The sequence below is a fragment of the Chamaea fasciata genome, unplaced genomic scaffold, assembly GCF_029207755.1.
Source record: "Chamaea fasciata isolate MVZ Bird 193981 ecotype frontalis unplaced genomic scaffold, bChaFas1.0.hap1 SCAF_7, whole genome shotgun sequence".
Lineage (NCBI taxonomy): Eukaryota > Metazoa > Chordata > Aves > Passeriformes > Sylviidae > Chamaea > Chamaea fasciata.
Genome location: NW_027094092.1, coordinates 61,262,417 through 61,277,048, shown reverse-complemented (window position 1 = coordinate 61,277,048; position 14,632 = coordinate 61,262,417). Strand labels below are relative to the sequence as shown.

Sequence of the window (14,632 nt, the reverse complement as noted above, 5' to 3'; positions counted from 1 at the left end):
TGATTTTTTTAGTTCTGCTGAAATAAAAAAATGCCGTTGTTTTGTAAGAACTGGAGAAGTTCTTGATTGTCAGCAAAAAGATGATGTCATGTGGGGTTCCTAAAAAGTCAGGATGGGAAGGAGGGGGGAGTTTCTCTTCTTTAATCCCAAGGGCTGGACACGTGCCATCACGCCTTCTACCAGCGTGCATTTAACTTCATTAAATTTTTAATGATGCTCATTAATTGAGGCAGAAAAGAGTAGCAAATTGGTGGCACAACACCTCTTTTGTTTGGAGATTTTTTTTTTTTTTAAGTTGTTTCAAATTAGCTGTGTAAAAACTGCTGCTGTGTGGTGGGAGAGGGCTGAGCTGGGGCCGTGGAGCACTCTGTGAATGCCACAGCGGCTTTAACGCCACTCCTCTTTGAACTCAGCTGTGGCAGAAGCACCTCAGCAGCTTTTGTAGAACACAGAAATATGTCAGAGAAAGAAAATGCTGCTTTTTCCTTTTTTTTTTTTTTTTTTTTTCCCAGGGGTTATTTAACCACAGTTTTGCAGGGTAGTCCCTCAGTGTTCTGTTCCCACTGGGTGGGGGCTGGTGCTGAAGCTGTGCTGGTGCCTCACCCTCAGAGACCTCTCCCAAAAAGCTGATGGGGTTAAGCTGAGCCCAGCAAAGCTCCAGCAGGATGGTGGAGGGCAGGGCAGCTGTTTTGGGCAGCTGTGGCTCCTGCTGAACTCTGAAACCACACACCCGAACTGGTGTTTCGCGGAGAAATGTGACAGCAATGCCAGAGCAGCCCCGAAACGAGGCAAAATTAACTCTGCTCTAAAGCACCTCTCAAACAAAAGCAGAAGTTGGTCCAGCACCAGTGAGAAAGGGGAACAGGAAGTTTATTATTAGATGTGTTCTCTCGGTTATTGTGCTTCAGGGAGGTGAGAAACGCTGAAACTCGAGGGAAACGGAGGAAAATAAATCTCATCTGGATAAAGAGAATCCATTTCACCAGTTGTAAATACTTCAGAGCACCCAGAGGATGTTGTGCAATGGAATTTGTTCAGCCGGGGATATCTGGGTGCTGCAGATCTGAAGCGCTGCACTAGCATGGAATACAGGGTATAAATGTTGATTATTTCTAGGAGACTAATTGGGACTTCTCCGGGTAATTAGAAATTTCGTTTGATTGCTAAGAATCACTGCGAGTCTAATCCTGCAGTTATCGCCAAATGAAAGGTTTGGAAAATGATGACTACTGCTCAATTCCCCAGGGAGCCATTAGACCGAGGATATACACAAATAATCCCTGAAACGAGGGAAGAGAATAAAAAACGTATGCGAGCAATAAAGACACATTTATTTTTTCCAGGAGCTCAGAGTCGCTTCAGACTGCAACTTTTCCTTGTGAGTAAAATGATCGCCGTGGCTGCGATTAGAAGATTGTTAAACTGTCACCAACGGGAAGTTTTGATGTTGCACCGGTTGCAGTGGGAACCCGTGGCCTCCTCTGAGCCTTGTCATCGTCCAGCAGCACGCACAAGTCAGAGCAAGCATCAAACAACAGAAGGAAACGCTCAAACAATGGGGCTAATCCAGCTGGTAGAGCACAGGGTTCTGGAAGGAGACGGGGCAGCGCGTTCGGTGCTGGCGGAGGAGCCGCACGCTGCCGTCCTCGGGGTTCACCTCCCGCAGCACGGCGGAGCCTGCCCCGCTGCCCGGCCCCGGGGCTGCCTCCTCATCCTCACCCCCCTGCGCTTCTCCTGGTTCTCCACAGCCCGGGGCTGGGGCTGGGGCTGCTGCTGCAGCACTTTCTAAATCGGGCTGCTCTCTCCCGGCTCCGCCAGGAATCGCTGAACTGGTGGCAGGAGGTTGGTGCCGCAAACAATGGTGTGAGGCACGGCCCGCTTTTCCTATTGTTGCAGCTGTGGGAGCCGGGCTGGATCCTGCAGCACGTGCCTCAGCTGCGGGACACTTTGTTTCTGCCTTTGTTTCTGTTTCGGGGTAGTTGCCGTCGCTCTTTCCTGAGCTGCCAGGAGTTCCTTCTCCATCACGTTCCTGTGGCTGTCAAGGAAAGAAATGAATTGTTTTATAGCTGGAACAAACTGTGCAGGCGAAGGCAGGAGAGATTTGTTTCGCCAACAGCTCAGCTTCACTGGGATAAGTGGGAAGTGTCCCTCGGAAGCAGATGATCCTTAAGGTTCCAAATCAGGTTGTGATTCCATGATTGTCCTCCTAGAAGCCAAGTGAGCGGGTGCTGAGGTTTTCCCGCTCTTGCGTGGCACGTGGGAATGTGGCGGGGAGGTCGTTGTGCCTCCCCAGGGTTTCCCCTGCTCTAGGAAATGGCGCTGGGCAGCAGCCAAAGGCAGAGCAGCCACTCACCACACCCGGATTCCCAAATCTCCACATCCCGGCGGGCACAGAAGAGGAGGGACTGGGAGAGGTGTTATCCAAAGAGCACTTCCCCAGTTTCACCACCACCGGGTGTTTTGGCAAAAACCTGCTGGTTATTCACAGGTCCCTGTCAGTGGAGAGTCGGGATCAGGGAGGGATGTATCCAAGAGCAGCTGGGTTCATGGACTCGGAGACAGAATCTCTTTCTCACACCCCCAAACCACTGCTCACCCCAGCAGGAAACACGAGAAACACCAGGCAGTCCTTTCCAACCTGGACAATTCTCCCAAAGGGACCCTCAAGAACCATCAACTCCAGCTCCTGGCCCCACACAGGAGTGTGATGATTTAAGGTACCTCAGCTGCCTTTGGGTCCCAAAACGGACTCATCTGCTCTCCAACACTTAGAATTTTGTTTGTTTATGTCCAACCCACAGCAGCTGTGAAAGTTAAGCTGGATCCACAATCTTTGGGAAACTCCTGAGGCTTCCAGCCCAGTTCCAGAGGTCACGTGCTTCATCTGAACTTGCCTCCCCATAAAGCAGCTACACATTAACCCCAGCTGCAGGCCCCAGTTCGTGGCCACAGCAGTGACCTGCTTGTTCCTGCTTTTTATGTTTGCTTTAAGAAAACTTTCCCCTGAATTTTGGATGCAGTGCCTACCCAGAAATCCCAGTGAACGCGGGGGGGGTTTGCCTCCCGTTTTCCTCCTTACAAAATGAACATCTTGATTTCTTCATCTGTTTTGCCAAGGGAGGACAGTTTAATCCCGTGGCAGATCCCACAAACAGCCTGTCTTGTTCTAGACAGAGGAAGAAGAGCTTGAATGAGGCCTGAAACTACATGGATTGAATTGGAGACCAGTGTTTTAAGATTAATAGCCTCATGTTTAATTATCTACACAACAGGAACCCACCAAGTATTCCAATACATGGATTGAATAAAGATGAGGCAGGATTCGTCCCAGACAAAAGCCTCTAAGATTTCTCTACCTGTACGAGGCTGAGTGAATGAGCTATTTCTGCAAGGAAAAAACACTTTTTAAAACGATTGGATCACAGTTCTGCATCTTCCAAATGAAACAAGAGGAGGTTTCACTCCTTTGGTCCCATTAAATGACACAAACACAAGCTTGACTCGTGCCAACTGACATTTAGCCTTACAAATAACCCCAGCCCTGGGTTTTCCCCTGCTTCCTCAGGACAAAACAGGAACAAAGCTGTTTCAGTGGGATTTGATAGGATCTTGCTGAAGAACATAAATCAGCCTGTGCTGTTCCTGGATCCTTACCTCCACCCTGATTTGAATTCTGTCCTCAGTAACATCCAGCACTTCAATTAATGGCTGCCTTTCCAGGGCTGATTGGGAGCAAGGGGAAGGGCACAAAGCAGTGCCTAGAAATCCATCAACGTTCTCCTCGCTGACAAACAACCTTTCCTAAAGGAAAAAGAGAGAAAACAGCAGGTTAAGTTCTTTCTGTGCTAAACTTCAGAGGCATTGGAGCTAAAAACTCACTGCAAAGAAAGCCAGGACAGCAATTCCCAAGTTTCACAGCACGCTCAGGTCTTGACAGAGAAATTCTAAGCCAGAAGGAGGTGAAATTCACTAAGACCAGTGCTTAGCTAATTCTGCTTGAAAGTACAAACCTGCATGGTAGCAAATATAAAAGAAATATTATTTCTCTCTTTGGATGGGTGACTAAGATTTAGACTCTCTCTGAAAAATGATTTGTGCCAACCTCGTTCCACCATCCTCACCTGTCTCAACACCAGGAAGGTGTTAGACCGTTGTGGGATTGTCTCCTGTCTGTCTTTAGGAGAACACAAAAGCCTCACTGCAGGATCTTCACTCCAAGATCAGAGCTGGAACGCTCAGGGCTGGATCCATTTCACACCCAACCACTGAGCTGCTCTGATCTCCATGCAGACAAGCCAGTTAGGAAAAAAAAAAAAAAAGAAAGAAAAACAAACAAGGAGAGGTATCCACAGGCAGAGACACAGCCTGGGGTGTGTTTCCAGGCTGTTCATAAACAACCTGAAACGTGCTGCTACAGGTTTGGAGATTTAAATCAGTTCCAGGTAATTAAAGGTCCTAAAATCTATCCTGGAGGGGCTGTTTCATAGGAGCTGCAGAGCTTTCCCCGTCCTTGTGTTATTCCTGCATCATCTGTGCAGGCTGAGGGTGAGGACAGACACCAGAAAAACAGCCTGACCCAGAGGAGCAGTTCAAGTTCTGCGAATTACCTTCCTTTTTTAATTGGAAATCACAGGGACAAGTTGCAAACCTTCCACATCGAGCCACACTTTTCAATTTCTCGGTCCAGTTCAAGCCTCTTGTCAATCCAATCCAAGTTAAATTCAATTATCGCTGACATCTTGCAGACCGAGGAGCAAAAAAAGGCAATTCTGCACATTTTTGGCCCCCTGTGGATGGAGCCTTATGCACAGCCAGATGTCACAGTGTGTCTGAGGTACAAAATTTAACTGTCATCTTGAAAAAAAACCCAAAAAAAACCCCCCAAAAAAAACCAAACCAGGATTGGAAAAAATAAGGCAGAGTCCTATTTTTTTTTTCCCACTAGTTAAACTAGAAATCACAATATGGAAAGTCATAACATACATGCTGTTGGTTTTTGAAGGCAGAGGATTGGATTCATTTTCTGTCCAGGAAGATTACAATCCAGGCAAAGAGCCAGCGCTGGATGCTGGGATGGTCTGGGGAGAGATTAAAGTGCAGCAGAGCTGCCCTGCCTGAAAACCCTCTCAAAACATCCTTACTCCTTGCAGTTCTGCATGCAAAGCCTGAAATTCTTATTCCCTGGTGCTGCATCCTCTCCTGCCTGCCAGAGAGGGATCTGCCAGAGCTCCAGGCTGTGGAAACACTCTGCAGAGTTCAGGGGAAGGTGTCAGAGTACAGGGACAAGGCAGGGGCTGCAGACACAAAATCTGTGCGGCACCAAAACTCCCACAAGCTCCTGAACTTGATCAGAAGAAGAATTCCCAGCTCTGCCCTGGATTTCTTGGCCCACAGAGCAACAGACAGCTCAGCCTCCCCTAGGGAGGATTTGGGATTTTGGTGCTCTGCCTGCACTTCCAAGGAGAGCAAAGCACGACTCTCCTCACCCAGGTGAGAAATCAAAGTCAGGGAATCACGGCGTGGTTTGGGTTGAGAAGGGACCTCACAGCTCATCTCAATCCAACCCCCTGCCAGGGGATGTATTTCAGGACCTTTCATTCCTTTCCACCAGACCAGGTTGCTCCATGTCCCGTCCTACTTTTCCTCCATAAAACGAGGAAAATAATCCCTTTTCCCTGTGAATCTGCTCTGTGAGGGACACCCTCTCCTCCTCGGCACAAGCAGGATTTTCCAATTTGGCAACAAACGCGCTGAATCTTTCTGGAGAATTTATTCCTGATTAAAACCAAAAGAATTTGTTGGTTTTTTTCACAGAAAATGTTGTTATAAAGGAAAAACCGAGTGGGAGGTTTATTATCAGGGAAAGGTTCTTCCCCCAGAGGGTGCTGGGCACTGCCCAGGCTCCCCAGGGAATGGTGACATTCCCGAGGCTGCCAGAGCTCCAGGAGTGTTTGGACAGCCAGGGATGCCCAGGGTGGGATTGTTGAGGTGTCAGGAGCTGCACTGGATGATCCCTGTGGGTCCCTTCCAGCTCAGGATATTTTTTAATCCTATGATTAACCAGTACTTTAAATGAGGATGAAAAACTAACGAAATGTGATGCTGCTCTGTTAATTTGGACTCGTCACTGCAAACCAATTTTACCAAGTTTCACCCCAGCCCGACACCGAATTCCCCTGAATATTTCCCATTTTATCCCATCCCTACCCCGTGGCCTGCCATAAATCAAGGACCTGGGAAGTGTTTGTTGCCAATAAAGGTGATTATCATTAGCCTGTTCCACCAGCTGCTGTAACTCAGACTTTGCATTCATGGGGAGCACACACCGAGGCGTTTCTATTACTGCAGATGTTATCAGAGCACAGACCTTGGGGAAAAAAAAAAAAAAAAAAAGATTCAGGAATTTATTCTAAAGCCTGCTCTGCCTTCCAAGCCAGAGCAAACAGAGGACAACCATCTGCAGCTGATTTCAACGACCCTGTACAATAATTCTTCCATTGAAGCCGTTTATTTTCTGGTATTTATGATGCTCTCTTAGCAACTTGGAATTTAATTTGTTTTTCCCTGCGCACGCTGTCATCTGCTGTTTGGTACACATTCATTTTTCCCTGTGACTAAAGTGAGAGGAAATTAACATAAACGTTAGCAGGGATGACTTTGGTTTGTGGAACACTTCATCATTCCAACCCGTCCTTGTGTCTCACAGCACCAACCTCTCCCGGCTGCCCTCAGCACTCACACGGGTTTATTCTGCCTTCATTTATCCAAATTGAACCCGCTTTCCATCCAGAGTTCCCTCCCACACAGGCTGCAAGTTTGAAAAGCGGCACAGATTTCAGGCTTCAATTATTTTTTGTGGTTCTTGTAATGAGAGGATCAGGGAATTCTCAGAATGTTTTGGGTTGGGAGGGGATTGAAATCCCATCCAGTTCCAACTTCCACATGGGCAGGGCCACCTTCCACTATCCCAGGCTGCTCCAAAAACCCATCCAACCTGGCTTTGGACAATTCCAGGGATGGGGCAGCCACAACCTCTCTCATCAAAACCCAACAATTCATGCCAATATGGAAAAGCACCTGGATTTCCTCACCTCTGCATTTCTGGGGTCCCAGCACAAAGCAGCTCTGAGCCCTGGGAATTTGAAGCTCCAAGTTTTGGTGCACGTAAAGTTTTGGAGAACTTTTCCGAGGTGCTCATGACTGCAAAGATGAAACAGCTCCAAAGAAAGCTTTGATGAGCTTCATCAGTAGGTTAATAATGTTTCCTGACATAACTGTTGTGTGTAGTCACGTTATTCCCAAAATGCAGCTCCCAATTAAAGACTGTTCAGAAATTAGTTTGTTTTAGAGCAGAAGCAAACTAATTATGGCCCTTAATGTAGCTGGGGGAAGAGATTACTTTGAGAAATGTGAAATGATAAGTTTGTTGTGCTCTCCTTCTTTGTCCTTCTCTGACCTCCCCCCCCCCCCCAAAAAAAAAAAAACAACTTGCCAAGAGTCTGGAAATGCTGAGCACAGAATTAAGTGAACCAAAAATAAACTGTTGGAGGATTACATTCAACAGCCCCAGTTTCCAGCAGCATCTCCTTAGAAGTAACCCCTGACTATTTTATAGTACCTTGGAAATTGAAAATTCCAACCCCGGCTTTCAAAGAAACTGTGTAACAGCTCCAAACAGCTTGGCAATGAGGGCAGAACAGCTCTCCAGGATGGATTTCTCCAGGAGAGGTGGCAAAGGTTTCAAACACCCGTGTCTGACACTTCCCAGCACAGCCCTCAAGGTTTCATGCTTGGCTGACTCTCCAACCAAAGGAAACATTTATCCACAAGAGCCCAAATTCGGAGCACGAGGGCACTCTCAGCCCTTGGCCTTTTCCACACGGTGCCAGCGCCAGGAGCAACAAAACTCTGCCACCCAGAGCTCCACGCAGGTGATGGAGGGAAATTCAGATGGGATTTTGGGACTTGGGAATTCTTGGATATGAGGGGAGTGAGGGCCGGGAATAGAATTCCCAGAGAAGCTGTGGCTGCTCCTGGATCCCTGGCAGTGCCCAGGGGCAGGCTGGACAGGACTTGGAGCAGCCTGGGACAGTGGGAGGTGTCCCTGCCCATGGCAGGGGTGGCTCTGGGTGGGATTTAAGGCGCCTTTAACCCAGACTGTTCTGGGGTTCAATGATAAATGAGTGTGACACTCTGTGACCTCTGCTCAATTCCTCTCCCAGCCAGGAATTCCTAATTCCCAATCTCCCATCCATCCCTGCCCTCTGGCAGTGGGAAGCCATTCCCTGTGTCCTGTCCCTCCAGCCCTTGTCCCCAGCCCCTCTCCAGCTCTCCTGGAGCCCCTTTAGGCCCTGCCAGGGGCTCTGAGCTCTCCCTGGAGCCTTCTCCTCTCCAGGGGAACATTCCCAGCTCTCCCAGCTCCATGGCCTCTCTGGACTTGCTCCAACACCTCCACATCATTTTTTTTTTTTTTCCCAGCTGCTTTCTGAAGGAAAAAAGCACCAGGAGCTCTCCTTCACAAGGCACTGCTGGCTGTGCCAGGCAGAAAAATCCCATCCATGCAGAACATCCTGCATGGAGGCCTCAACACTCCCAGAAAAGTTAAACAAAACTTCCCTATCTCTGAGCAATTCCCATTTGGATCCCTTACACACACACAGCTCCAACCCATGAACTCCTCAGGAATGTTCAGTATAATCTTTTTCAGCCTGGAAATGTTTTAAAAAAAAAAAAAAAGCAATGCATAGGAAAGCAGAGGAAATATTTCCTCCGTTTTGCTCTGCTCCCCGCTGGTCTCTGGAGCCCCGTGGGGGTTTCTGTGAGGTAAATCCTGATTTTCTCCAGGAGATCTGAGGGGGTCTTGTAGGAAAGGGATGGGCTGGCTGCAATTCCCTGCCCAGCAAGGGGGAGCTGAGCCGAGGGCTGAGCACACATCCTCTGAACAAACCCATCCCAGGCCTCTGAGAAGGGCAGGAAGGGTGTGGATCAGCCTAAAAGGGAATTCCTGCAGGAACCAGACTTTTTCTAAGCCCATGAAAAGGAGCAGGCACGACCCCAGAACCGCTGGCAGAATTCATTACCTGCCAAATGTGTTTTTCACATGCTCCCAGAACTGAGCCCCCCCTAAGTCTCAGCAGCTCAGTGCAGCCCCCCCAAAAACTGCTTTTTATTTCTGTTAGGAATCTAAAACTGAACTCCAGAAGGCCAAACATTCCAAGACATTCCAAAGGCTCGATTTCCATAACTGCCCAGCTCCAGCACTACCACAAAGCAGGACACACTGGGACATGTTCTCAGGAACCCTCTGCCTGGCAGGCTCACAGGTTTCATTAATGGTTAGTTAACTCCCAACTGTTCTTCCCTCCTCATTTACTCCCCAGGCTGTGTTGTCTGGAAATGAAGGGGAATTCTCTGACGCAGGAGTTTCCCAAGCCGGAATTCCCAGGATTTAGAAGGTTACAGAGGGGGAACTGCAGTGAAGAGAGCACAGCCCATGGCTGGTTTTTGGAGGCAAAGAGCAGAGATTTTTGGCAGTGGGGAAATCAGGCAGCTTCCTCAGGTCAGGAGATTATTCCCTGGAAAAGCAGGGCCTGGAGCAAGCCCTGCAGAAGGATCAGCCCTGTGGTCTCTGGTGCAGGGACTGAGCACCAGAGCAGTGACAAAAGGTGGCTCCTAAACCCCTGAAATATGGGACTCTAAGCCCACAACATCCCAAGTTATGGAACTTTTATTTTTATAGGATTTCTGGGCACTAGAACGAGTCATGGAATCAACAGGATGGAAAAAACCTCCAAGATCACCAAGTCCAGCTGCAGTGTGGACATCCTGGTTCGGCCAAGGAGTGAAACTCCTCACAGTTAAAGTGATAAAGATTTCCTGAAAAGAGGCACTTGCTGGGATGGGAAATCCAACTGCTCAGCCTCTACGGAAACTGAGCTCTAAATAGATCATCTTCCAGCACAGGGATCCAGCCACAGCTGACTGCAAAAGGAAAAGCAGCTCTTGAAGTTCTGTTTTCAAGCATGGTGCTCTAAGGACGAGCTCAACTCGTTCTTCTCCCAATGTGTGGATCAGACCAACCTCCAAGAAGGAATTGGCAGTAAATGGGAATGATTTTGGGCACTGAAGAGCACCAGGCACCAAGGAGGGGCAGACTCTGAACTAACCCACACTGAGGAATGTGCAATCCAGAGGAGGAACCAACTCCCCAGAATAAAGCAGAGCAGGAATTCCAGAGTTGTTAAGAACACTGGCCAGGCTGGACAGGAACAACCTGGCCTTGGGGAAGGTGTCCCTGCCCATGGCAAGGGGTGGGATTGGTGGAGCTTTAAAATCCCTTCCAACCTAAATCATTTCACTTTGGCCAGGCACCATCCTCTGGCAACGCTGCTGTGTGAGAGGAGATGACCAAGCAGCAGATTGGATAAAATTCCTGCTCCAGGAGAAAACCCCTGCTGGCCTCAGCCCCAAAAGCTCCCTGAAGGCATTAACAGGGCACAGCTCTGCACTCTGCAGTGACTGATGCCCCTCGTTACAGGTCTCAGTGAGAAAACCACGGCTCTGATTTATAGAATGAGACTCAAGGCAGAAAAAAGCCCCAAGGTGGCATCAGACAAATGGAAGAAATCAACATAAGCAGAAGAAAAGTGACCAGGAGCAAGTGGTTAATGGCCAGGAGGCAGAATGTAATAGTGGCTCCAATTAAATATTCATTTTTCTCCCTCCACTCTGAGGCAGTGCAGCTCTCAGGCACTTCGGGGAAATAGCAGAGATTTGAAAAAGCTCAAACAGGATAAATTACTCCAGTTTATTTCTCCTGCTTCCATGTGCAGGCCCAGTGTCCACAAGGACTGGAGGCCAGGAGAATCTCTTGGAGTCTGCTGTGAATGAATGGCCAGGAAGCTGGTGACTAATTCCCAACCTCTTTCTCCTGCTCCACCCAAAACATTTTGCAATATGGAATAAAATCAGCACGTTCAAGGGGGTTTTTATAACTCCCAAAGTCAAAAAACTCAGCACTGGGTGACCTTTTGACAACTTTCAACCACAAAACGTTCCTCCAATTGCAACAACAAATGCACATCCCAAACTTCCAACCAATTACTGCAGCCACCAACCATGTCCAGCACTAAACCACGCTCTCAAGTGCCACAGCCACAGATTTTTTTGAGCATTTCCAGGCGTGGGGACTCCACCAGCGCCCTGGGCAGCCTCCGTACCTGCCCAGAAAACAGGCAGGAGTTTACACAGTGGCTTTTTTTGACGTGGCAGCAGCAGCAGCAGCAGGCAGTGCCAGATCCCAGCGCTCAGTGAACAGCAGCCCTGAGTGTTCTGTGGCCCCACTTGCACAGACTCGCAGGCTCCTGCTCCTGTTAAAGCAAAGGAAATGCTCTGCAAACAGCTCAGCGTGGGTGGCTCTCCATCAATTCATCATCTTTGAGCCTTCCCCGAAATGCTCAGCTCCTCCCTCACAGGAGCTGCTCTTGTAAAAGGTGTGTGGCTGCTAAATGGGAAATCCACCGTGGTTTCAGCTGCACAAACACTAATGGGATAAATATCTTTCAAAATCATGCCCAAGTCATTTCTGGTTGGAAGGATGGAGCAATTAAGCTGCTCCAAGGCAAGTCCATCCCAGTGGATGTGCCTGAAGCCTGCCAGCTTCCTGGACTTGCACTCCCACGGCACGTGATCCAAACTGCAGAGGATTCTACTGCTCTCAACTCCAGCCAAACTGCAAATCCCATGGCTGGGAGGTTATACAAGAACTGTGCAGCTTTAATCCCTGCTCATGAGAAACTGTCTGAAAGTCTGAGCTCACAGAGGAACGTGATTCTCCACAAGACTTGTGTTGAGTGGTTCTGGACAGGAGTGTCCCTTTGGGGACACTGGATGCAGCCACCCCACTTTCTCCCACTCTGGGAGCATCACTGCCCAACAACCCATAAAATGAGAAAATACTAAATTAGAATCAGACTCAGAGCAGGTGAAGATTTACCCCAGCAAACCGGGAGAGTTCACAGCTGCTGCTTGCTGTTCTGCTCTGGTTGAACTAATGGGTGTTCCCGGAGCTGTAAATGGGAATCCTGTCCCAAAATGCAGACACAGGGACACTCCCCCTGCACTCCATGAGGGTGTATGCACACGTGTGTAAGCCTGGTGTACCATATTGTGCGAACAGGCTGCACGAGCAATTTACAGGGCTTTAAAAGTGAACACTAAGGACATAGAGGACATAGGCGCCGTTTTCATTCACCACCAGAATTTCCCTACAAAAAAAAAAACAAAACGGTATGGGAGGCAGAAATCATTCCAGTTCCAAGGATGAAGGTGTCAGCAGCACGGCGTGACCCTGACGCTGCTCGTACCAGACTCGCACAAATCAGGTCACGGCTCTGACATGCGGGAGCAGCTCTGGGAGGAAGCAGCAACTGGGAACTGCCCCTCACACCTCCCTGAGACAGCGCCGAGCAAACAGCGGCCACAACCAGCGGCGGCACCTCGGGCAGGTGACACCGCAGACGTGCCACCGTTACCTGCAGGGAGGAAGGGTCGAGGCCGAAGCTGAACTTGTCCCAGAGGCCGGTGCTGCCGGGGGCTTTGGCCAGCCCCACCACGGCGTTGTGGGCGGAGATGCTGATGCTGCTCTCGGGGCACAGCAGCGCGGCTGCGGGGGGGAACAGCAGGAACAGGCCGTAGGCGGCCGTGTCGGTGCAGAAGCGGAGGCTGTAGTGGTGGGTGCCCACGTCCCCGTGGAAGCTCTGGGGCTGGATGCCGGGCACGAGCAGGAGCAGGGTGAGGGAAGCCTCGTCCTGCCGGGCACGGAAGGGAGGGCAGGTGGCCGTGTCGCTGGGGTGGCTCTCGGTGGCCTCGGGAGGGGTGTCCCCGGTGGGCATGGCTGGCTCGGGGCTGGCGATGGGGACAGCGGCACCGGAGCAGGGCAGCGGTGGGGCCGGGGGCTCGGTGGCTGGTTCAGCGGCCGGTTCGGTGAAGGGTTCGGAGGAGGGGTCAGTGGTTGGATCAGTGGCAGGTTCAGCGGGAGGTTCAGTGAGGGGTTCAGCGGGTGGGTCACAGAGTGGTTCTACGGGCAGGTCAGCGGCTGCTTCAGCGAGCGGCCGGGCAGATGGAGCGGCGGGAGGTTCACAAAGTTCCTCAGCAGAGGGTTGGGCGAGTGGATCACCGGCTTCCCCGCCGCCACACGTGCTCCGGGCCGCGCCGCCAGGGCCGAGTTCCGGGGGTGGAGCCGCTCCGCCGCCCTCCTCCGCCGGCCCCTCGGCGCCGGGCTCGGCCCCCTCCAGCCGCTCCCCGTCCAGGCTCCGCGGTTCCCGCGGCCCGGGCGGCGGCACCACGGGCAGCGTGACCTCCAGGTTCCGCTTGTTCCGGTTGAAGACGGCCCGCCCGCCGCTCTCGTCCACGTCGTAGGGGAGGGGGAGCCGCAGGCGGTAGGCGGGCCTCTGCGAGTCCAGCCGCAGCTCCCGCCGGCGGATCTCCAGCTCCGCCTGCTCGGCTGAGCGCAGCAGCGGCAGCTCCACGGTCACCACCAGCTCCCGCGGCACCGGGCTGGGCGCCGAGTCGCGGCAGTGCCGGTAGTCCTGCAGCTCCACGTAGGAGCGGTGGCGGATGCTCCAGCGCGGCGTGGTGGGACCGGGAGGCGGCGGGGGCGCGGCGGCCGAGGAGCCTCCGGCGGCGGGCGGGAAGGGGAAGGGGAAGGGCGGCAGCGGGGACTCGCCGTCGTCGGGCGGCTTTGGGGCGCCGCCGGGCAGCGGGGAGCGGATGACGGGCGCCTGCGGGATGCCCTTGTAGGAGACTCCTTTTAGGACGGTGGAGTTGTTGCGGTCCAGCTGCACCCCGCAGTGGCTCTCCACGGCCTCCAGCGCCGTGTCGCAGAGCATGCGGAGGAAGCGGGGGCTGCGTCTGGCCAGGTTCACGGCGGTGGGGTGGAACACCACGTCGTACACGAGGCGGCGGTGGCCGGCGCCGCGCAGCTCTTCGCGGCCCGGGGCCAGGCTGTAGGGCAGCTCCCAGCGGTGCCCGCCGGGCTCGGCCTGCGCCCGCGGCTCCCCCATCAGCTCGTTGCTGCAGACATTGATGTAGCAGCGGCGGGAGCCGTCCTGGCTCGTCCGCAGCACGAAGCCCGGCTTCGGGTGCACGAACTTCACCTCCACGCCGCGTTCCCGCTCCAGCGCCGCCACCTCCTTCTGGTACACCTGGTACTGCTCGGGGTCGCTCAGCTCGGCCGCGAGCTCTGCGAACAGCTCGCGGAAGCGCCGGTCGCGGAAGGCTCGCCGGAGCCGCTCCACCTCGTCAGGGGTGAGATCCAGGTCGTAGAGGCGCCCCGAGCTCGCCATGGCCCCGGCCCGGCCCGGAGCGCTGCTGTGGGGACGCCGAACAAGATGGCGGGCGTTGCTGTGGTGACGGTAAACAAGATGGCGGCGGCGCGCCCGTTACTATGGAGACGGCAAACAACATGGCGGGCTGTCCCTCAGGGCCGCCGCCTCCATCCTGGCCTCGCCTTTTCCCTCCAGCGGGGTTGGTTTTCCACCCTCCTCATCCTTTTTTTTTTTTTTTTTTTTAATGCTCCTTTCCTGTTCGATACAGCTCGTTCCTCCGCTTGCCTCTTTTTTATGCTTTGCCG

The 14,632-nt window shown here is 52.0% G+C and overlaps 1 protein-coding gene across 1 annotated transcript; it reads right to left on the bottom strand.

Annotated features, from left to right (window-relative positions):
* Nucleotides 1-343: 343 nt before the first annotated feature.
* DNAAF2 (dynein axonemal assembly factor 2) lies at nucleotides 344-14,609 on the bottom strand. The gene is made up of 3 exons (XM_066189183.1): nucleotides 12,534-14,609; nucleotides 3,655-3,801; nucleotides 344-2,035 (listed from the first exon to the last, which is right to left on the bottom strand). The coding sequence occupies exons 1-3, from the start codon at nucleotides 14,343-14,345 to the stop codon at nucleotides 1,562-1,564; spliced, it is 2,433 nt and encodes an 810-aa protein (XP_066045280.1). The 5' UTR covers nucleotides 14,346-14,609; the 3' UTR covers nucleotides 344-1,561.
* Between the last annotated feature and the right edge of the window lie 23 nt (nucleotides 14,610-14,632).